At 32.4% G+C, this 25766-nt stretch overlaps 1 protein-coding gene across 2 annotated transcripts; it reads left to right on the top strand.

Moving 5' to 3' along the window:
• The first annotated feature begins 12834 nt into the window (after positions 1-12834).
• LOC139513152 (uncharacterized) lies at positions 12835-24260 on the top strand. Of its 2 annotated transcripts, XR_011662394.1 has the most exons (5): positions 12835-13306; positions 14037-14154; positions 14843-14968; positions 17795-17934; positions 22903-24260. XR_011662394.1 is itself a non-coding variant. In XM_071301419.1 (4 exons), the coding sequence occupies exons 1-4, from the start codon at positions 12905-12907 to the stop codon at positions 23091-23093; spliced, it is 837 nt and encodes a 278-aa protein (XP_071157520.1). In that variant the 5' UTR covers positions 12878-12904; the 3' UTR covers positions 23094-23226. The 2 variants fall into 2 exon arrangements, 1 of the variants encoding a protein (XP_071157520.1); XM_071301419.1 differs by lacking the exon at positions 17795-17934 and having other exon boundaries at positions 12878-13306; positions 22903-23226.
• The last annotated feature ends 1506 nt before the right edge of the window (positions 24261-25766 follow it).

Raw genomic sequence — 25766 nt, 5'->3', positions numbered from 1 at the left:
TTATTCTCAGTGTGTATTTTTGAAATCTCAGTGTGTAATTAACAATTCTCAGTGTGTGTTTTTCAATTTATTTCATCTCAGTGTGGTTTTTTTTAAATCTCAGTGTGTAATTTTGAATTCTCAGTGTGTGTTTTTTATTTTATTAAATCTCAGTGTGTAATTTTGAATTCTCAGTGTGTGTTTTTTATTTTATTAAATCTCAGTGTGTTATTTTAGGTTTTTAAATCTCAGTGTGTTTATTTTTTTTTCGAAAAAAGGGTTTAAACATAGTTTTGACGAGAACGGCTTGCCATAATACTCCTTTGGCAATGTACGTACACGCTGTAATTTTTTTCTAGGTCATCAAGTTTTACTCTTATAGCTTGACAGGATAATGACATCCTGAATATGTACAGGTGGTCTTGTATTTCTTGTGTTATCGAAAGTTCCGAATCATAGTGAATAATACCCAGTGCAATTACTTTAATTCTATTTTAGAGAATAAAATAGAATAGAATAAAATGGATATTTGCAGTACATATATAAAATGATATTTTCTTGGATTGATGGGGCTGTGTATATCTGGGATATAAATGTGATACAGTCTTTTGATATTTTATAGACATTTAAGCTCAAGCAATTGCAAACACAAATTCAATGTCATGCCACACGTAACGTAACCTCTTTAACTCCATGCCTTAATATTACATTTCGAACATGACGTTAAATGGTTTTGTGCCAGTATGACACCTTTAATATATATCTATATATGTATCTAGACAGACTGTACTATGTTTACGTGTATAATGATAACATTCATATATACTTTTAAGATATTAACTAGCCTTATGATGTAAGCCATGCATATAGTGCATGAAAGATGATTTAATTGTGTTAAACAATGAATAAGCTTCAACTGTATATTACATTATGAGAAACAAGTTATTATGTACCAAAAAAAGAAATCGAGTAATTTCCCTTTGTATATATTTCTATAAAAGAAAAAAAAGGTGAAATGAAACCCATCGTTTCCTTTGTATTTTGATTGAATCAAATAGGGGTGGTTGTTAATTGTTTCTACCTGACAATTCTGCGTTAATACGTCCATGACTCCTAATTTCGAGTTCAATAATAAAGAAATAACCATGTAAAATTTGTTGTAAGTAGAACTAGCTATTCACAGAGGGGGGACCTCATCAAAAAAAGAAAGAAATCACCTGGCTCTCCCCAATCTCCATGATTAACCATTTTGCTTATAAAGTCTTTTTTTTTAGTTTTCTGAACGAGGTTTTCATATAGCGATATAGAAGACTGTAAATAAAGGCAACAGTAGTATACCGATGTTCAAAAGTCATAAATCGATAGAAAAAAACAAATCCGGGTCACAAACCAAAACCGAGGGAAACGCACCCAGTATAAGAGGAGAATGACAAGACAACATTAAAATGTAATACACACAGAAACGAACTAAGCACCAGACAAAATCCGATGAGAATAACAAATATAACATCAAAATTAAATACGTGAATTTGGGATAGAAAAGTACCGTGACACGTCTTATAATAATGTCTATCATATACGACTAAATAACATAAATTTTTTACTGTATGATAATATCATTTAATTAACGTTTTAATTAATTTTCGAATTGGTGCTTAGCGGGCTGATATGAAAAGTTTATCACATGCTTCGAGTGTTATCGCATGCCTTTCCGTAACTTTATCGCATGGCATTCCGGTGATACTCGGCAAATTCCGGAAAATACACCTCAATGCTACGTTTACACTGAAAAACATTACAAAGTAGTATACAAAACAATAATTTGGATACTGGAAGGTTTATTTTGTAAAATAATGAAGAAAAAAAACAACAATCAAATTATTAAACAAATGCATTTTTTAAAAGTTTCAAACATAATCTAGAAAGTTACTTTAAAAAAAGTTGACTTTTCAAAACAGTGTCATTATATATACTTTGAATTGTTTTTTTGTCGTTTCGTCCATATTAAAATGTTTTTCTTCTCTGTTGAGGCATATGATAAAAAAGAATTCATATCGAATGTACTAAATTTGGGGTCAGACATCCGTGAACTTTTCACTCTTTGAACTTCTATTTGGGAACCATGTAAAAGGATCAACATATGAATCTCTGATTTTTCTCCATTGTTGAAGCATATGATGAAAAGATCATAACATGTCACTTTTCATATCGCATGTATTATCAGCCCTCGGTCAATATCAGCCCTCGAGCCATGCGGCTCTTGTGCTGATTTTGATCCTAGGGCTGATAATTCATGCGATATGAAAAATGCCATGTAATAATCTGATAGAATTCACACTCAAATATAAGAGGAAAGAAACACAACGTTAAAATGTAACACAATACACATGGATATTTAATGTCAGTTTTTGTAAATGTTATTTAGGACTTCCCGATTTAATAATCTGTCAAATGTTATTGTTGTCTGGATATCCTTTAGGCATTCCAGTAAATGTATTTTTTAAAGACTGACAATGCTTATTAAGTGGATTTAGACTCCGACAATTTAGATACGTTCATCTTCTTTTTCATATTAATTTCACATTTTATGAACGATTGTTTTGTTTATCAACCTCAACAGTATACTCATCACCAGCTAAGCTAATCGCATCTGAAAATATCCGTGATTACTGAAAAAATGCTATTAGAAACCATTTTTTTTTTTTAAATTTCGCTTTCAGAGTTCTACTTCAATTAAAGACTGAATATGTTCTAGCGATAACAGTTTACTCCATCTTGTACGATATTTAATTATTCTGTAACTGTACGTTGCCATGCTCCTAGTTAAAATATCCCATAATAGTTTATAACTACCATGTCTGAAATCAATATAAACAAATTTAAAACATAATAAAACTATAAAGAGTACGCCGTGTCACAATATCTGCTGATCTCCATGAATAAGTTTCATTTTTTTTAAACAAATAAGGCTGTTAGTTTTCGCATTTTGAATTGTTTTACATTGTCATTTCGGTGCCTTTTATAGCTGACTATGCAGTATGGGCTTTATTCATAGTTGAAGGCCGTACGGTTACCTATAGTTGTTAATTTCTGTGTCATTTTGGTCTCTTGTGGAGAGTTGTCTCATTGGCAATCATACCACATCTTCTTTTTTATATTCATTTATTCATATAATGCTTAAGTGTATAATACTAACATTCATAAATATTTTTTAAGGTATTCTCCCTGATATTCTCTGCATATCTAATGACTTACAAAAGGAAAACAAACTTTCCAGATGATATAAGCTAAGCAAATTGTTAAACAGCATATAGTGCATTAAAGATGATTTAATTTTGTTGAAAAATTAATAAGCTTCAACTTTATATTAACTATGTCGTAATACAATACTGGCAAACATCCGATCAACTAGCACGAGAAACAAATCCTTCTTTACCAAAATAAATCTAGTAATTTTCCTTTGTATATATATTGTATGAAAAAAAAAGTAAATGAAACCCATCTAGGTACGAAAGGGTTCCTTTGGCTTTTGATGGAATCAAATAGGTGGTAACTGTTGTTTTACTCTGGCAATTTTGCGTAAAAACGTCCATGGCTCCTGATTTCGAGATCAATTATAAAGAATTTACCATGTCCAATTTGTTGTTTGTAGAACTAGCTATCCACAGAGTGGGAATCTCATAAAGAATAAAAAAAATCACCTGACTCCATTCAATCTCCGTGATTTGCCATTTTGCTTACAATATATTTGAACGTTTTTTTAGTGTACTATTGTGACAGATATTTGACATACATTTTGAACATAGGTGACGTTACAATTATTAATTACATTTTATATAAATAAGAAAGGTAATGATTTTGTTAATCCCTATGTATACCGTTGGATAATGCAAACAGTTCTCCGGTCATTTAAAGATTGTTTATTATCACCAAAGTCAAAGTGACCTCTCTATTATATATTGGACATTTTCTTATACAATATTTTGACCTTATTTCGGACAATAATCATGTTATGTAATTTCTTATCAAATCGTGACAAAGAAAGCCACGTTGGCATAACATCAATTAAATGATTGCTATATAAGAAGAAATTCAGCTTTGAGACGTCAAAGTTTGAATTTTGAAACTTATAGGTATTAAAGTCATGATTTTAAAAGTATTAAGATTTAAAGTAAAATATTTTTAAAAATGTTTAACTAAACACGGCTGGTAATCTACACACGCAGAACATTTGGTTCTGCAATGAAAACCGTGAGAGGATTTTCCGGTTGTGCTTGAGTGGAGCAATTGTCACCGCTTCGAAAGGTATATACATTTCTAAATCGCAATTTTCTTATTCGACTGATCAAAATATTGAAAATCGGAGAATGCTATGCTGTGGTGAATACTTGAACAAAGAGATACATGTATCATTTACTGTTGTACGTGGTGTTGAACTCCTACAAAATCAGTTCCCGCACAAGAATTTGCCTAAAAAAGTGACATTTAAATTTTGAGATGGTTCTAATTACAGACCCTTAAGTTCAAATTTACTTTTTATTTGGTCAATGGGTATGAATGTCGTTTTGGGCGGCGTGTACGCTGTTCGGTGTTGATAGACATCTTAATAAATCTTAAAACTTCATATTTTCATTATGTCATGCGTGAGGGGATCGGTTCTGATTGAGGACATCGTGAATGCGTGAGGGGACGTGAAATCATAATATTATATCCAAGCTATGAGTCTTTGAAAGTTGCCTTAATGTGGTTAGATTGTTCATGAAAAAACACATTTGTGTGCATAAGCAAAATTAATGAGATATAATTTTGAAATACATTGTGGGAAGATAGGTTTTACGAACAATAAAAGGAAAAATTTTGTCAACGATTTGTTTCAAGCTACAAATGAAAGTTGAAAATTTTCATATCAGCCCAGCATATATTTTTTTACGAAAAGAGTTAACTCCCCTTGTATTGCGTATTTTTTTTTAAATGGATCGCGAAAACACAAATTTTGATATTTGTTTGAATATTTTGATTTATGCAATACATCACAAAGTTTCTGTATATGAATAAACAGTCTAACCAATAAATTGCAAATATGTCTCCAATACAGGCAACAGTAGTAAACCGTTGTCAAAATTCATAAACTGATTAAGAAAAAACAAATTCGGACTATAAACTAAAGCTGAGGGAAACACATCAAATATAAGAGGAAAAATACGACACAACAGAAACACAACATTAAACTTTAACACACACAGAAACGAATTACAATTAACAATGGCCATTTTCATGACTTGGCACAGGACATTTTAAGATAAATGTCGGGATGAACCCGGTTTTGTGGCATGCCAAACCTGTCGCTTCTACGACAATGCTAAATATATCATTTAAAGACAACATTGCATGACAGGACTACAATACATATAAATGAGAGAACATATAGGACAGTGAAACACTCAAATTATTGCTAACAAAAGGTACCAGGTTTAAAAAAAACTTATACTTCAGACGTGTCTTTCGTGCACACAAGGCTTACCAGTGACGCTCAGATGAAAAAAGTTCGAAAGCCAAAACAAGTACATTGAGGACCAAAAGTTCCCAAAAGTTATGCCTAATACGGCTAGAGTTTCTGCCTGGAATAGGAACATCCTTTTAATTTCGAATAATTCATAATTTTGCAACCAGTGATGTTTTATAAAATGACTATATAATAAATATAAATGATAAAATCGAAGTGGTGACTAACTACACAATAAAACGGATACATAAAACAACATAAACCAGCACATAAAAACTCACAGCCGAGTTAGCCAAAACCATAAACGCACAAAGTGACGTCACATATGAATTTCTTAAACACTATCCCAAAAATAGGATAGACAGAACTCAGAACTAGATTTGCAATACTGATATAACATGTATCAATAACAATGAAAATTACAATATTAATTAATATCAAATTGTGGTAGTAAACTATACCGATTATTTTCCCAAATCCACGAATTTGGACACATATTTGAAATTTATTGGTTAGACTTTTTTTCATAAAAAGAAAACTCGGTGATTTATTGTTATTTCAAACTTCTATCTCATAATTTTTATTTATGCACACAAATTTGTTTTTTCATAAACACTCTAACCATATTAAGGCAACTTTCAACGATTGATAGTTTGTATATAACGATATGATTTCAAGTCCCCTCACGCATTCACGATGTCCTCAATGAGAACCGATCCCCTCACGCATGACAAAATGAAAATATGAGGTTTTTAGATTTATTAAGATGTCTATCAACACCGAACAGCGTCCACGCCGCCCAGAACGACATTCATACCCATTGACCGAATAAAAAGTAAATTTGAACTTGTAGGTTTGTTAATAGAACCATTTCAAAATCTAAATGTCACTTTTTTAGGCAAATTCTCGTGGGGCAACTGATTTTGTAGGAGTTCAACTCCACGTACAATAGTAAATGATACATGTATTTCTTCGTTAAAGTATTCACCACAGCATAGCATTCTCCGACTAACTAAGGTTTATAGTCTTCAACCACTAAAAAAATCTAGTCTGCCCTTCCACGAAATATTTAATTAGAATTTTTTTAAACGTTTATGATTTTTTTTTTAATTCCACCTGACAACCGATTAGACAATAGTTTTAAGTTGAATCAATGCAGACAAGATCATTAACTGATGCTCATTAGCAAGTAGATATATTTGTCTTTTATAATACAACTGACATATAAGGATCGTAATGGTGCTATGCGGATATATTTATCGGTTTCCGAGAGCAAAATTGGCAGCGCGTCATCCCTACAATGGCTTCCATTTCTACGATTGTGAAAATTAACTGGCGTAATGGGGAGATAATTTTGACGAAGTAGATTTCTGACTGAGTTGTCTTTAATGGAGTTCTCTTTTTTTTGTCGTCAATTTATAGTTGAAAGTGGAAAGTGGAAAGTGGAAAGGGATTTATATAAGTTGCAATAACTTGTTTTCCTACAAAACAGTCGATCTATGTTAAAGTTTAATTTATTCATTTGTAAATGAATGTTAGAATAAGTTTTTAAGCAAGTGTCTCATAAGTCAGTCATGGCTTGATATTTTAGCTTCGATTTAAATTTTTATTTGTATTTTTATACTTATATTATGATGTATGATATTGTTCTGTATTGATATGTGACACTATAATAAAAAATGCTGTCTGTCTGTCTGTTATTGTGATCCTGTACTTGAACTACTGTACGCTGTGCCCTATTCACCACCAAAGCATTCGTTTCTGGATTCGCCTCATGTCTATTCAAGTTCCATATTACCCAACCTAAACACTTCTTCAGTGTCCTAAAATGTATATGTTTCAACAGCATGCGATCTGGATGTGTTCAATTCCACTTTAACAGGAACAATGACTATTGCATAAGCATAGCATAAGAGGAATATGAGTCACCGGTCCCTAATTGATCAACAATATCGGAGATATGACACTCACACTGACTTTCCTTATCTAAAGAAGGATTATCTGCGTTCATCTTATTATCACATGTTGATTCGTCGTGAAAAATTGATGATATGTTCAAGCCTTTTGAATCACTTGGCTTCATTATTGGCCAATAAAGTGCGTTGTTAAAGAAGGCATTAGCTTTAATTTCACTGTTGCCATCACTTCGTTAAGTTGTTCCATTTCTGCTCCAAAGGACCATAATTCTATTCACCACTTAAACGACTAAATATTGACTTTATTTTACGTTACTTTAACACTACTTTGTGTACTTCTCCATAAGTAAACTGTTCCAGTACAAAAAATTTAAAATTGATCGTTCTACCTTTTGTATTAAGTTTTTTTCCTGTTACATATTTACTAAAGTTACGAGGCGACTAATAAAACATTAGAGAGAATAAGGCAAACTGTTTTTCTTTGTTAAATGACGTATTTGGCGGCGTTTTGCATTTGCGCAAATTTGCATTTCATTTGAGCCGAATTTTTCTTTCATTTGCGCCGATTTTTCTTTTCATTTGCGCCGATTTTTCTTTTCATTTGCGCCGATTTTTTTTACAGGTAAATTACAGGTAAATTTTATTTTTCAAGAATCCTTATTGACCTCGTCCGTTAGCCAGTTGTACAAATGATATGAATTGTGAATCATAACATGTGTATGACTGTTGTCCTCTGCTCACCACGGGGAGGTGTAAGAAGGATCTCGAGGAGGATAAGTCAATTTAAACGCACTTTGTTCACATACTTTAAAATCAAGGAGTAAAAACCTAAGATAAAAACACTTTGTTTAATATACTAAAATGACGAATTAAAAATATATTTACTACATTAAAATCCACAAAAACGGAATACATTAAAATCATAAATCTGTTCTTGCCGAGTATTTCTTGTGATTTCGTGTCTTCTATATTTGTCCTAATTGTCAATTATAACAAAGTCCATCTTTTCTATCTCTGGCTTACGTACTGATGCGGGCATTTCTAGAGTTCACATTTTAACATACGTAACGGCCTGGATTTTCTTAACTTAAACATAAGTGAACAACGTTTATAACCAAATTTTACCAATATACTTTCAAGGTATAGTACATGTACCTTAGCTGTATTTGGCAAAACTTTTAGGAATTTTGGTCCTCAATGCTCTTCAACTTCGTACTTTATTTGGCCTTTTTAACTTTTTTGGATTCGAGCGTCACTGATGAGTCTTTTCAGGCGCGTAGCTACGTTTACGTCAAAACGCCCGGGCGTACACTTGAATTTTTGTTGAAAAAATATTTTAGTCTTAAGAAAATAAAAATAACTTGTTAGAAGCACATCAGCTTTATAATTCTTTCTTCGTTGGCTTGTAATTGTGGATAAAATTGACGAAATTTACTTTCAGTCAAATGGTATCATATCATTTATTTGTTCATTTTCTGTCAAGTCTGAAGCTACTTTGAGTTTTATACTCCCTTCCCTTTTGTTTTAAGCAATCCTTTATCTCCTTAAAATCGTTTTGTGGTTTACAGTTTTGTTGAGCCTGTGACATACATTTGTATTTCTGACGCCAAAGCGCGACATAGCGATCCTATATGGCTTTTTATAAATTATCAATCTTCATAATTTGTCATGAAACTTGGGCCAAAACTAGTAGTACTCCAGATCAAGCAAAAATATCTAAAGAAAATGTTGGATTTTTTAAAAATCCTGTAATGGACTGATAAATGGATTCACTTTTTGTAGGAGGAATCCTTGACAAAAAAAAACCAGGATTCCACAGAACCCTTTAAGATATCTAATATTGGACCTGAACATCTCTGAAGATTAATGTTCATTTACGAAATTTGGAAATAGAAAGGTGATTTTGTTGGTTAATTGATTTACCCTCACAGCTCTTTTATAACATATTTAAAAGCTACTGGTTTTGAAATTATCTCTGAATCCTATGACTATTATATTTCAAATTAACAAAATGAATAATTTAACATAACAAATAAACCATTTAGATTGTAAAGTATGTTGCTACTGATGAGTTTTTAATGACAGGAATGGTATTCATTCTCGATAACTCATAAGCTTCCGGGGGCCTCGCTCCCTAGATCTAATCCACTACCAGAAATTGTTTGACATGGAGCAGTTTGGGGTCCTCAGACCCTTCGCCAAGGTTCGGGCGTACACGTTAAAATGACCTAGCTACGCCACTGCTTTTGTAGACGAAACGCGCGTCTGGCGTATATACTAAATTTAGTCCTGGTATCTATGATGAGTTTATGTACAAGTATTAATTTACCTGTGTTAAACTGTAAATGCAATAAGGAGCAAATATAAAATCGGCGCAAATGAAAAAATGAAATCGGCTTATATGAAAAAATGACAATTTTAAAAATCGGCCGCGCAAATGTCATACGCCCGTATTTGGTAATGGTTCTGATTTCAACGCATAAACTTATATCGCAGCTTTATTTATAGTGGCTTTTAACCAAGGGCTTTTTATCCGTGAGGTCTCCCAGTAAACATTGAAATATTAAGTTATTGCATTGCTCTTGTATTGAGTGCATTACGGTTGAAAGACTGTCAAAACTGTTTAAAACCAGTACATGTTGAACTGCCTTTAGAAAATTATAGAAAAGTTTATTCAGAACTAGTCTTACCACATCTCCTTATTTGTATGATTACTAATCAGATAGGATTCCGTGCAATCGTTTCGAAAAATAATGGCAGCAAAAGGATGCATGAAAAGAAAATGCAAGCAAAAACAAAAGAACCATCATACTAATACAATGCTTGTATTTCATGTTTCAGGTAAGGCATATACGGTAATGGTATCTTGTGGAGCTTTTTTTAAATGGCAATCATACCACATTTTCTTATTTTTATATTTACTACAAGTTTTGATAATCGTGCTGCGTGGAAACAGTAGAATGTGTCCCCGTGCCTGTGATAATTTTTAAAGTTAGGATTTCTTGTATGTGAGAGAGCTGTCTACATATTTATCATAATAATGTTCTACATGTATTATTTTACTGTATGTTTTGGTCTCGTGTGGTTGTCGCATGGCCAATCATAACGGTTACAAGGAAGTAATTATTTACATAGGCGACAATGGTAGCCTTATTTGGTCCTGCCTTTTCACTATCAAAGATCCATTAAAAAAAAATTCGAATTCTGAATTATCAACACCTTTGGGTGTAATTGCAATGGTCAAACACATATGGTGTCGCAGCTTTTTTGATAGAAAAATAGAATTTTTTAAGGGTACTCAACGGTTCCGGAATTTTCGAAATAGTATGAATGAAGAACACCCCTTGCTTAATTTGGCACAGAAAGTCTTGCTAGTCATAGAGAGTTTTCTCTAAATTTCTCGCTATTTCTACACCAATGGCCAACACTCATTTCTCACTATTTCAATTTTAATTTCTAATTACCAAGGCAGCAGAAAATAAATTTACTTCTACGTAAAATCTAGGTGGCGCCAGCGATCTATATTTACTTCCTTTTAACCTAACACATATTAGTATTACATAAAATCAGAAAAGAGTCATATTTATTCCAATAAAAGAGCCCATAATTATCAAAATTATTTATTACAAGGAATGGTTATTATAATTGAGAGACACACATAATTATAACAACCATATATAAATATTCTGAAATTAAATATTGATCAAATCATACATGTTTTAAAATACACGGTATTAATGGAATTATTGATATTACATAGCCATTTAAAATAGTCTTGAATTCCAAATACTATATCTTTATTTGCAAAACGTACAAAAACCAATTTTGGTTGTGGCAAATACATAGACAAACAAACATAATGAAACATAATGTAAACTCGACAATATTATAAGAAATATGATAAAAACAGTTACTGTTCTCCTTTCCTCAGTTCTAATGACTCTTTAATAAAAGAAACAACTGCTTTTACATCATTTGGTGTTGATGGATTAAGTATTATTACGAGTTTATCAGTAAAATTAAGTGTATTAAAATTTACATATTTTTGTATATAATATTTTAGAAAGATTTCTCTTATATTTTTATTTATTTTACAGTTGAAGAAAAAATGAAATTCATCGTCTAAGATATTACATATTTTACATTTTCTTTCATTTCGTGGTATTTTGGTATATCGTCCAGTTTCTATGAAGAGACAATGTTCGCTTATTCTAAATTTGGTTAACATTTTTCTTGTCTCTTTACTTGGGTGTGATAGGTAGTATTGCATTTGGTTATTTATATTAGATTTAAGAAATTTATATAGATATATTTTATTATTTTCATTTAAGTTATTTATTTTATCATCAATAACAGTCTGATAATAGTTGATATAACTTTTTTTTAATTGGGGTTTTAACATTTTAGTCTGTTTTAAAGTTTTAGTTTCCTCAATAAGTTTAATGTCAATATTTATATCTTGTGACACATTTTTTGCAAAAGTATACCAAGAGTATGTTCCCTTGGTATCTAAACTTTTAGTTAATTTAAAGGCTTCATTAAGAAGTGGGTTTAGATTTTCATTATTTAATCTAGATAGGTACATCATAGTTTGGGTTTTTATGAAAGTTTCTAATGGCAAAAGTCCTAGTTCATTTCTAACAGCTAGATTTGTTGAGCTTCTTTTTGTCCCCAGTACTTGTTTCATAAAATGTAGCTGGGTTTTTTCTAAAACAGTTTTATCAATAAAATGAATAGCATCTGGTGTTGAGCTATTTTTGTTAGCTCGGAGTTTAGCTCTATAAAATTGAATATAAGTGTCCATATAGCATATTTCACTATTATATGTTAAAATAGGTTTGACCAAAGTTTCAAAAAGGTTGCAAGACACTCTCACAGGAAGTTGTCCAAAGCCTGATGAGTAAGAGTTAATAGCAAATAAAACTTTTCTTGCTTTTTTTGCAAGATCTGAACTACAACTAGTTAGACTGCCATTAGATGTTATAACACATCCAAGGTATTTATATTCATATACTTTATCAAGGTATTTTCCTTTAAATTTCAAAAAGGGTTTATTTATTTTACTTGGGTTATTTTGTAGTATCATGGTTTTAGATTTTTTTGTATTAACTGTTAATTGCCATTTATCACAATACTCAGAGAGATTATTCAAACTATTTTGCAGACCGTTTTCGCTCTCTGATAATATGATTAAGTCATCTGCAAATAGAAGACTTCCTATGTCTGAATTTATAAGTTTTACAGGGGTAGAGTTTGGCTTTTCAAATATCTGACTTAAGTCATTAATAAAAATATTAAATAAAGTGGAGCTTAAAGAATCTCCTTGTCTTACACCTTTATCTATAATAAAATGTTTAGACTCTGAGTTCTTATGTTTGAAAGAACCAAGAGTATGATCGAATTGTGCTTTAATTATTTATAGTTTTTGAAAATCCCATTGATATCTTGTGTCATACATTGTCATTTGACATTCTTATAGGTGAAAACGAAAGTGATCATCATCAAAATGTCGGAAGATACCAAGAAAATATTACAGAAATGTTTTGTTACCCTTCGAAACAATGTAAATGCTACTGCAATTTATCGCGAGGTTTGGGGTCTTACACAATTCGATAGAGAGTCAATTATCGCACAGAAGACCAACACCGAAGCTGTTGATAAATTGTTGGATATCGTTGGAAGCAGAAGCACTCGAAGTTTCGTTAGTTTTGTTGATGCACTTAAGAAGCATGACCATACTGAGATTGCCGACCATATCGTAATAGAAGCGAAACAGAATTATCCACAGATTCATCGTGTTCTGGTCACAGTTCTCGTAATGCTTACAGCAACAGTTCCACCTTTTAGTAATACGCAATATAACCCAGGAGGATATATATTAAATAATCACGTCTATACTAGATCACAGGTTAGTATTGTAAAGAATTTTTTTTTCAATCTGATTGAAATACAGGATCTGAAAACGGTCCGTTATACAGTTTGTTTTAAAGACCTTTTGGGATTTTCGGGTTTTGTCGGATTAATACACGCGTTCAAAACTTTGTCGGATGAATTTTCATTGGCTGGTGTGCAAGGTGTATTCAAATTAATTTACGCTATGATGTTATATAAAAATAAGAAGAAGTGGTATGGTTACCAATGAGACAAATATATATTTATATATTCTTCTTCCGTTAACACCCATATTTCACAACCACTGATAATAATCATGCTAATAAATAACAAAAAAGAGTAAAGTGCAATACCACACGACAGAGCCGAGGGCTGGTTTAATAACAACCGTTTAATAATATTTATCATATACAAATTACGAATCAAATCGAAATGGCATCATATATAATATATATATATTTCAATAAACACAATCATTTGCAAATCAATCATTCTCTAAATGCATGATACAAAATATCAAATAGCATCATCATGGTGGTAAAAATTAACGTGACCTATTGAGTAGACCATGTCGTGCCGAATGATTTAACCGCCAAATCACACAAAACACTTTACCTAAAACGCTATCTATGGGCAGACAATTCAGAAGAAAATAATTTCATTCTAATTCAGAAAATCAACCGACTGAAATTATATTTATATATATAAGAATAACCTATTAACCGTTCTTTTATCTTAAATTTCAGAATACGCCAAACGGTAGAAACAATCAAAATAATATACGACATGCACAAAATGAGGCCGCAGCTACCCAAGACACAGAAGATAGTGACTCTGAGAACGAATCTGGTATTTTAACACTTGGTACGATTATTTGATATTAGTAAATTATGTTCTATAAATACATCGGCTAGAAGTCATATACGATCGTATACTGATTGAATGAGAATTACTTAAGGAAAACTAAAAGATAACATTCTGCATCATTGACTAATGAAGAATCATCTAATTTCAAGCCTCAATATTTATAAAATACAAGGATCAGTCCAGTTGTATTTATTTGTATATGTAATTCTCAAGTAAAATATGTTCCTACCTAGTACCTACTATATAATGCACATTTACTTCATGTTTCACGTTGCTTCGCAAATCGATGCAAAAGCGAAAAACACAAGTACTAAGCTTCGTTCCTGTCATTTTTGTTTTCCGTTGGTTTTCCTTTGGGTTAGTAGTCCACAACATGATATATAACGAAGCAACACTCTGCCTGTACCACAGAAAAAACACTCCTTGTCATATTTTGTTTTCAATGAGCTGCGCGATTCTCAAAATGACCCACCTAACATGTGCATGTGCTCCAATGCAAAAAAACGAAGTCCCGCTGGTGACAATATAAAGATGTCGATTGGCACACAATTTACAACACTCGATAAGTATTTCACAGGGAACATTATTTAATAGCCTTTCTGTAGATTCAGTGGCTACCCTTTGTGTCCCGAGTCTCTTGTTAGACCTCCATATTTATTTCTGAAATGAAAATTTACAATTACAGATACAGAATTGAGACAGATAGCTTTTGAATATGTTATGCAATGGATGGAAGAATTGAGTAGAAACAATCAGTGGAAAAAACTGGCCTCGAAGATGAAGCTTAACTACCAGACTGTAATAGATTTGGGTCAGTATGAAGTTTGATGCAAAACTATTGTTATATTTTATTATCATACTGACACAATATAATTTGTCTACATACCATGCATTTACATTAATTTGCTGGAGAGAGTTCATTATAGTTATTTCTCTAATGCATGTAGTTAACAGATTTGGTCGGCTTACTTGCTTTGTTTGTATAAATGTTAACCAAAGCAATATAATAAAGATTGACATCTGCAATCAAAAGATAGGTTGGGCTTCAGCTTGACTGAATACATTATACCCTATCATACTTTTCAGTACAAACATTATACTGACAATCTGAAGCCCCGCTATCTATTGATTGTAGATACTAATCTTAACAATAATGCTATCATATTATATTTATAGATTTGAGACTTATACCTGGATTAGTACATACCATGATGAACATGATGGATGATACTAGTTGTTGAGTTCTGATTTTAGTTGATACAATAGTTTATATTGATAGGTTATGGAGCTCCTTTTTGAGATATTTTAAATGGCGGCGTAAAGGCCGACTCGGACTTTTACGTCATATTTTTTTTTATCTCAATCTCAATGTATTGTTTAAATCTCAAATCGAAAAAAGAAAAAAATGTAGAATCTGTAAATACCGGCGTCACACATCAGTGTATAGCCCCGACATACGTCGGGCGTGGTAAAAATCATATACGCTTTCAATACACTAGTAATTTGTGGATGCATTCAACCTGTCAATCATATCTGTATCGTGTGCACAACGAGCTTTAAGCGTGAATTGGGCGTACGAGAAGCGTGTCTAAGCGTTTATACGACCTTCAAGTAACGTATGTTGGCGTATGTCTGGCGTTTGTTTAACGTAGACGAAATGCACGCTACGAAGGAGAAAAAGTCTCTTGAACTTATTTGAGACGCGTCCCGGTCGTAGTTGGGACGATAATCCGTGCTTTCGTCGTGTGTGGGAGGTTTGATTATGAGGAGTTTGTTACAAACACACATGCATACGTTTTAGTTGAAGTCGAAAGCTTGAAGGGTATACAACGTTCCCTAAACGTTTCTGTAGTGCTTTTAACGCGCTTGTAGCGTATGTATTACGTGCGTGTAGCGTACATGTATACGCTTGGCAAACGCTTGTGCTGGCTGAATTTGATATGTTTTTCTTATTTTAACATAATTTTATAAATTTGTATAGCTTACATTTATTTTATTGATCACAAAAGTCGCAGTTTTACGTTAATAATCGCTTGTCCGGCGTACATTTCCAGATTGAATAAAATGCATTTTCCTATGTTCTGTTGTAATTTTGCACATAAAATCTGCGAAATTTGGTATTTTAACTTCCTACTAGATTTGTTTTCTAACATTATGCCCGGCTTTTTGACGTTGGCTGAAATTTAAAGCAAGTCTTCAACAAAATATCAAGCAGAGGAACCCGTTCATATTAAAAATAATAAAAGTATACCAAATAGAAAGTTCTGAAAAAACAAAAGCATTTTCAAAGTTACAAATGTAAAACAAACTATTTAATGGAGCAGAATTTTAATAAATCGCATGTCTAGCCACTATGTCCAAACGTTATTTTTTTCCATTCCTCAGTTGAAATATGTGATATAGATAGAAAATGTGCATTTATAATACTAAATTAACATATTTAAAAGATACAAACTATAAGTTCATACAAATGGCTATATGAGTCTGGTGTTTTCACTAACATCATGACTTTATAATTTTATTTTAGAAAGCATTCCCTATGTCTAGCCATTATGTCCAAGGGCGTCATTTAGACGTTTCTTCACAATAGCGTCTTTTATATGAATACACACTAGTCCGTCTAGGCAGTTAAAATGATGCCGGGAAATGTTCATTCCAAAAAGGTCTGCTGAATCCAAATAACACTCAGATTTAAAATTAAAAAAAACCACACACATCAGGATTAGACTCTTTATAGACACAGTGTGAAAAGGGGGAGGGACTAGGGATAATTTCTTATGGACAAAAGTTTTCACACAAATCTAAAAACACCTTTACAGATTAGAATCCGAGGTACAGCGGTCTTATAAACTTTGAACAATTATATAAATACTGTATTTTTGAATTGTAAATATAACTATAAGTGCTTTAAAAACCCAGAGAAAGAGCCTTGCATATTTAGTCTGAAAATTTGCACATTCAGATATTGGAGAAAAGAGATTTCATCCTAAAAAAATTTATTAAAGTGTTTAATTTCTCATGTGTCACTCCGGCATTAAGAATAAGCGCAAAGAATTTTTTTAACAGTTTTCTATGCATTCTAACCAAAATAAAATTGGAAAATTTTGCATATTTTTCACCTCATAAAAAAAGAACGATTCTTACAAAATTCATGGTCTTATAAGCAATAAAACTTGAATCATTCCTTCATCTTATGGTTTTTATTTGATAAAAATCGGCCGAGAAGGTACTCTGCAATATTTTTTTTAAAATAGCGCAATATCGCTTTTGATAAGAAAACGTCAATGTGAATGGAGTCAAAATTGTAATTTTTTCATGTAACATCTTGCGGCGCAATACCGTGCGTAACGTAATTAGTGTCCCTCTGGCGTGCAAATAACGTATTTGGACTTTGTCAATTTTCTCTGTACGTCTGGTGCACGCCGGTCTATACGCTTATGTGTGACGCCGACATTAGGTAAATGACCTTTTATCAGCTAGTTAAATCTTATATGAAGAGAAAACTTGGTGTTAAGGGGCAAACTGTTTTACCCTGTATCAATGAAAAAAAGTTATCTGACCCCATCATTGTATTACCTCATGAAAAGTCAATAGTTGTTAGTTGTATATAAATAAAACGTATGATATCAAATTACAGAGGAAGCAGAAAATCCAGTTTAATCATTTTTTCGTCAACATTGTTCAAATCTAACCATTAGATATTCTTAAACTACTTGACAAAGGCTAGTCTAACCAGTGTTCTAGATATGGTACGAACGCGTATAGGAGAACGTGAAGGTAGATATTTTAAGTATATTCTTAGTAAAGTATAAAAGTTATTAAAAAAAAAATTATCAATCAAATTAAAATCTACTGCTTTTGTGCAAAAGAAGTAAAAAAAAATATTACGATCACTGGCTATACGTGGTAAGTGGGAGAACACTTTCGGTAATAAAAATAGACACGTATATATCTCTGTATTCAGGTTTTTGTAAATTTACTGTTTATAAAATAGTGAACTGTTCTTGAGGTATTTACACTCTCAGGGGTAGATTACATGTACCTTTTTTGCACAACTTTTAGATTTTGTTTGGTTTTCTCATGCTCTTCAGCTTCGTATTTGATTTGGCCTTCTAAGAGTTTTAAATCGAGCGTCACTAATGAGTCTTATGTAGTTGAAACGCGTGTCTGGTGTACAAAATTATAATCCATGTATGTTTTATGAACTTTTATATCTGGGCGTCACTGGTAAGTCTTGTGTGGACGAGGCGCGTTTTTGGCGTATTGAATTTTAAACCTGATGCCTTTTGTTATCTATTATTCATGTATTTCTTTGTCTAATACGTTCTCCTATTTATTTGTATTGTAGTCCTGTAATATTATGATGTCATTTTAATGTTATATTTAACATTGCCATTAAAGTGCGAGGTTTGGCATGCCACAAACCAGGTTCAACCCACATTTTTTTTTCTTTAAAAATGTCCTGTACCAAGTCAGGAAAATGACCATTGTTATATCATAGTTCGTTTCTGTGTGTGTAACATTTTAACGTTGTGTTTCCGTTGTGTCGTTTGTTTTCTCTTATATTTGAGTGTGAATACACATTACTATAAGACGTGTCACGGTACTTTTCTATCCCAAATTCATTTATTTGGTTTTGTTGTAATATTTGTTATTCTCATCGGATTTTGTCTAATGCTTAGTCCGTTTCTGTGTGTGTTACATTTTAATGTTGTGTCGTTGTTCTCCTCTTATATTTAATGCGTTTCCCTCAGTTTTAGTTCTTTACCCCGATTTTGTTTTTTGTCCATAGATTTACGAGTTTTAACAGCGATATACTACTGTTGCCTTTATTTATGATATGTTACAAGCACTAGGTTGATGCCACTCCACTGGTAGATATTTCGTCCCACCCCAGTAATCAGCACGGATGTTTTGGTATTTTCTGTTTATATAAATTTTAAATTCACAACACTAAGGTTTGTCTACCTCCAGGTATAGATTGCCTTAGCCTTTTTTAAACATCTTTTCGGTTTTTTATGCTCTTCAATTTCATACTATTAGTATTTGATTTGGCCTTCCATTTGTTTTGATTCGAGTGATTCGAGCGTCACTGATGAATCTTTTGTAGACGAAACGATCGTATGGCGTACACATTTATAAGCCTGTTATCTTTGGTGAGTTTATTTACGAGGACTGAGTTAATGTCATTGATGTTGCGGGTTTCCTCCCGAGGTTATAATCTATCAGTACTTATGTGCTGAAATGAATTGTCGCTTTTATTGCATAAAACTGTTTGAAGAACTCAGAATTGTTCTAAATACTAAGGATTGTCTACCCCAAGGAAAAGATTACCTTAGTTGTATTTAGCACAACTTCTTGGAATTTTCCATTTGTAACACAGGCATTTGTTTCAGAAAAATTTTTTCCTATATACCTTAATATAACACAAGGTACTTAACTAAATTTTTTGAAAAATGACACCCAGTCCCGAATTCCCGTTATTTTTCGATTTCTCGGTTGTCAAACCTACTTAAACTTAATATGCCGTAAATCTTAATTGATTTATCTACACAATGGTATATGACACGACTATCATTGTTGTCGGGAAAATTCTGAGACAAGTGCCTGTGATTTGTAATCAGGGACTTCAATTTCGTATTTGATTGCCCTTCCAGCTGTTTCTAATTGAGCGTTACTGGTGAGAGTTATGTAGTACAAAAATATGATCCTGGTATCTTCTTTTGTATTATGTTTCCATATAATAACTTTTAAATTACAAGTTAATGGATCTCTATGTTATTGTACCACAGGGTTCCATATCACATATCACATATATTTTGTTCTTATGTTGTGCTGTCACAGGGTAGTGTTACGTTGAGCGCTCACAAACATGTTTAACCCTGCCACATACATTTTTTACGTTCCTTTCCCATTTCAGGATCCTGTAGATGTCTGTCATATCGGTTTTTCGTAATTGTTTAAGATATGACTGTCTATGAAGAAATAACATAAAAAATTTGGTGCATACTGAATAACGCGCGTATCGGGTTATTTAACAGTGTGCACCACATTTTTTACGTTATTTCTAATAGACAGAAAACATATTACAGTCATTTCTTATAATTTAATTCTAAATTCCATTTTAAACCGTAGAAAACCATGAAAAAACGTTGATGACGTCACGGTTTCATGACTAAATCATGTCTATGGGCTAATAACAAAATAACGTCAGCCAATCAGAAAACGCGTTACATCCAAAATTAAATTACTTTATTATAAATTAGATTCTTTGCTTTCTCAATTGAATTGTTTAATATTTTTCGTGTCGTTGCCTTTTATAGCACTTATACGGTATGGGTTTCTCTCTTTGTTAAAGGCTGTACGGTTACCTATTATTGCTGACATCCACTTCAATTTGGACTTCGTTGGATATATGTTTCATTGGCAATCATGCCAACTCTCCTTATTTTTATATTAATCTTAGCGTGTATTTAGAATATTTGTCCATACAAATGCATCACCAAAGTTATCAAACTATTAGCATTCTCATTCAAATATATCACTCCACAGTGACTGAGTCCACTTCAATAATTAAATATTTCCAATATATCATACTGAACACACAACATTGATGTCACCTATTGTTATAACTTAAAGATCAATTATAAACACAAATTCACAAATTCAAAGTAAAATAACATCACAACCTCTTAGAATTACAATCACATAAACCTTAATTACCAATTCATGCCCTAGATCATGCCACGATTTGATCTCGTATTATTATCCTATTTTGCAAAAAATAAAAAATAAAACCTTCAGTTCATAATGATTTAATATATAATTACTTCTATTAATTTTTCAACTTAGATACAACTACATCTAATTAATTATAAATATTAAATACTAACAGTTAAGCAATGTCAAGAAAAATGAATTTCCATCGTTTCCAATAAATCAAAAGTTACAATATGTTTAAAATTATAATTAAGTACCGGATGACAAGAGAACCTCAAATACCATACGCATCCATATGTACACCACTTGTTATCAATAATCAAACTCCAAAACAATTATTGATCAATTTATATAAAGATTTCCTACCAATTACAGTTTTGACTAAGATTCTTTTTGATGGAGCATTTGAAAACTTTCATATTATCCATTTAAGAATAAATAAATACAATGATTTATATATAAAATTGAGAACTTGGAAATGCTGAATCGAACTGTATTTTTAGCTCACCTGGCCCAAAGGGCCAAGTGAGCTTTTCTCATCACTTGGCGTCCGTCGTCCGTCGTCGTCGTCCGTCGTTAGCTTTTACAAAAATCTTCTCCTCTGAAACTGCTGGGCCAAATTAAACCAAACTTGGCCACAATCATCATTGGGGTATCTAGTTTAAAAAATGTGTCCGGTAACCCCGCCAACTTACCAAGATGGCCGCCATGGCTAAAAATAGAACATAGGGGTAAAATGCAGTTTTTGGCTTATAACTCAAAAACCAAAGTATTAAGAGAAAATCTGACAGGTGTAAAATTGTTAATCAGGTCAAGATCTATCTGCCCTGAAATTTTCAGATGAATCGGACAACCCGTTGTTGGGTTGCTGTCCCTAAATTGGTAATTTTAAGAAAATTTTACTGTTTTTGGTTGTTATCTTGAATATTATTATAGATAGAGATAATCTGTAAACAGCAATAATGTTCAGCAAAGTAAGATTTACAAATAAGTCAACATGACCGAAATGGTCAGTTGACCCCTTTAGGAGTTATTGCCCTTTATAGTCCATTTTTTTTAAACCATTTTACGTAAATCTTAGTAATCTTTTACAAAAATCTTCTCCTCTGAAACTACTCGACTTAATTAATCCAAACTTGGCAACACTCATCTTTGGGGTATCTAGTTTTAAAAATGTTTCCGGGACCCCGCCATCCAACAAGATTGCCGCTACGGCTAAAAATAGAACATAGGGGTTATATGCAGTTTTTGGCTTATAACTCAAAATCCAAAGCATTTAATGCAATCCTGACTGGGGTAAAATTGTTTATCAGGTCAAGATCTATCTGCCCTGTAATTTTCAGATGAATCGGACAACCCGTTGTTGGGTTGCTGCCCCTGAATTAGTAATTTTAAGGAAATTTTGATGTTTTTGGTTATTATCTTGAATATTATTATAGATAGAGATAAACTGTAAACAGCAATAATGTTCAGCAAATAAGATTTACAAATAAGTCAACATGACCGAAATGGTCAATTGACCCCTAAGGAGTTATTGTCCTTTATAGTCAAATTTTAACAATTTTCATAAAGTTTTTAAATTTGTACTAACATTTTCCACTGAAACTACTGGGCCAAGTTCATTATGAATAGAGATAATTGTAAATTGCAAGAACGTTCAGTAAAGTAAGATGTAAAAACACATCACCATCACCAAAACACAATTTTGTCATGAATCCATCTGCTTCCTTTCTTAAATACTCACATATACTTAGGTGAGCGACACAGGCTCTTTAGAGCCTCTAGTTTTTTAATATTAGACCGTAATAGGTAAAAGTCCGATTTCCATTTATGTCCTCTGATCACATTCATTATGTGTAAAACACATATGATCATGGTGTGTCAAATATATAATTGCAATCAACATAATAAATAAATGATTGCAGGACTGGTTGAATATTATTTTAATGTATTTCTTTCTCTGTTCCTTTGTGCATTGTAAAGAAAAGAATTCAATTGTACAATAGATGAACTTTCTAATTCCAGACAATAGTATAGCAGACAACACACAGATCGCATATAATGACAGTGAGCCGTCCAGTCCCATTATTTCAAGCAGAACCAATATTGGAAGTGTGTCAAATAATGACACAACTTACAACATCACAAATGTTGGTACGGTAATAATTACACAAAGAACAACGGAGAGTTCATGGACAGAGACATCTGCACTATAAAAATGGAGTTTAAGCACATATTTTCCCAACTTTTTGAAATGTGAAATTCATCCAACACGTTGTGTTTAGGTCTTTTTTTAAATAATGTGCTTAGGAATTTAGGTGTTTAGATTTTTTGTTATGAAACTTACTCGCCTGGATTGTTGTGAATTCATGTGCCCTTAATAATAATTCATTTGGAGTTTGTATGTGATGAATTGTGTCTGTTTGCACATCTTAAGTGTTGAAATTTGTAATAACATTAATCCATAGATGATTTCGGACTCGCTTTCATATGAGTAAGAGTAAATGACTATGGCATTTTGTATTTTGTCACTCCATCTTTTATGTTAAAACGGAATCCACACATGGAATGTAGCTACCAGGATGCCAAATGTCAGTTTACTATTGAAATAAACCGATTCAAAATCAATCACAGTGGTATCGGTATCAATATTTGGCAACAGGAACTCTTTTTACTTTGTTTGATTTTAGATATTATTTTTTAGCAGCCTCACTTGTTCATGGTAAATTTGGGTTGAAATCGTAAACGCAATGAACATGTTTTAGAATTTAAATACCAAAGACACTACGTGCTAAGGATATATTCACTATAGGTATCGAACTATACATACCAAAACAAGTTTAAGACGCCTTCGGTATAGAGTTTGAACATATTTCTAAACATGTGACACTGATGTTTAGATTCTAAGCATCATTTCTACAGTGTATAAAGTCTGCAGCGATTAAAAATAACTAACTAGGTGACGAAAAATGTGTTATTGGTCGCTGGGGGTCTGAAAAACGATTATGGAATGAATTTCCATATACTGCTGTCCCTGACTGTATTTAGTCTAGGGCCAAATTGCCCCCTTTATAAGAGATAAAAATCTGAGGAGAGTCAATCCTAGCGGAATCTGAGAACGGTAAAGAAAAATAAAATGACCAATTATGTTTTAATTTGCTGGATGAAGGAAGAATGCATGAAAAAAAGGAAAGTAGTTAAATTTCCTCTTTTCCAACCAAGCAGTTGCTAAATAGTTATTGCATACACAACCAAACGCCTAGCTACAGTGTAGTGGAATATAATGTAGTGGAATACAAAGGGGAATGAATATCTTTGGTTTGTGTCTCGCTGACAATCATAAAACTTGTTCATTTAGAAGTTAAAATAAAATGTTATTTGAATGCCCTTTGCTTGATTTTTTAAATCCCAATAAATATGGGTTTTCCCTCTGAATCCGCTTATGCATTCATTGATTCCTAAATAATTCGTCATGATTTCTTTGTTGCTTGTATACTATTAAAACACTGGCATTTAGATAAACCACAATGTGTTTCACTCTCAAATGCTCTTTGAATTAACCTCTATTGTCCGTAGGTTCATCGTAATATGAAATTAACTTTAATGACAAACTTGCATGCCATTAAAGTAAAAAATGGTATATGTATGCTGTTCCTTGATATAACCATTTTGTTTTAAATTTTAACTGATTTTTCAAGACGTTGATTGACTAAATCCGTGAGTTCGAAAGGTGGTGTGGTAAATATGTTTATCCTTCTCTTTTTTATAATCTGCTATTCAATTATTGTTTGTTTAAAGGAAGAAAAGTCATCACACTTATGGCTCGACCCCTCTATTACAAAACTGTGCATTCAATTCATTTGATCTCTCTCTTATACAAACATGCATTCAATTTCCGTAGTAGCCATGATAGAACATTCCATTGTCCGTCAACTGTGTTCGATCAGGTGCCAACAAAACGATGTTTTTGTTCTGTATCTTTCGACCAATGAAATTGGACAAGTTTATATTTTGTTTGCGATACATACGTTATATGTTATTTCTGACCGTATACGTATAGACAATAATGGACACATCGTAAAGGGTTGCAACACTTAATATTCTGTCATTGGAAACCACGACTAATCTGCTGAATTGTTAAATCACTCACACCAACCTAAACTATCTGGTGATTCTGTCAAATGTCGTACCATTTCAATTTTTCACTGTAGTATTCATTCAGTTGTCATAATTATGCATGAAAAGTTTCAATAGTTATCAAAGATACAACAGACTCATCAGTGACGCTCATATCAAAATAGTTATATAAGCCAAACAAGTACAAAGTTGAAGAGCATTGACGATCCAAAATTCCAAAAAATTGTGCCAAATACAGCTAAGGTAATCAATGCCTGGGATAAGAAAATCGTTAGTTTTTCGAAAAATTTTGTTAACAGGAAATTTATAAAAATGACCACATAATTGATATTCATGTCAACACCGAAGTGCTGACTACTGGGCTCGTGATACCCTCAGGGACGAGACGTCCACCAGCAGTGGCATCGACCAAGTGGTGTAAATAGTTATTAAAGGTACCAGGATTATAATTTAGTACGCCAGACGCGCGTTTCGTCTACATAAGACTCACCAGTGACGCTCATATCAAAATAGTTATATAAGCCAAACAAGTACAAAGTTGAAGAGCATTGACGATCCAAAATTCCCAAAAATTGTGCCAAATACAGCTAAGGTAATCTCTGCTTGGGATAAGAAAATCGTTAGTTTTTCGAAAAATAAAAATTTTGTTAACAGGAAATTTATAAAAATGACCACATAATTGATATTCATGTCAACACCGAAGTGCTGACTACTGGGCTGATGATACCCTTGTTGACGAAACGTCCACTAGC

This window comes from Mytilus edulis, chromosome 2, assembly GCF_963676685.1.
Source record: "Mytilus edulis chromosome 2, xbMytEdul2.2, whole genome shotgun sequence".
Classification (NCBI taxonomy): Eukaryota; Metazoa; Mollusca; class Bivalvia; order Mytilida; family Mytilidae; genus Mytilus; species Mytilus edulis.
The sequence above is the reverse complement of the archived record's forward strand: the minus strand, read 5'-3'. Positions and strand labels throughout refer to the sequence as shown.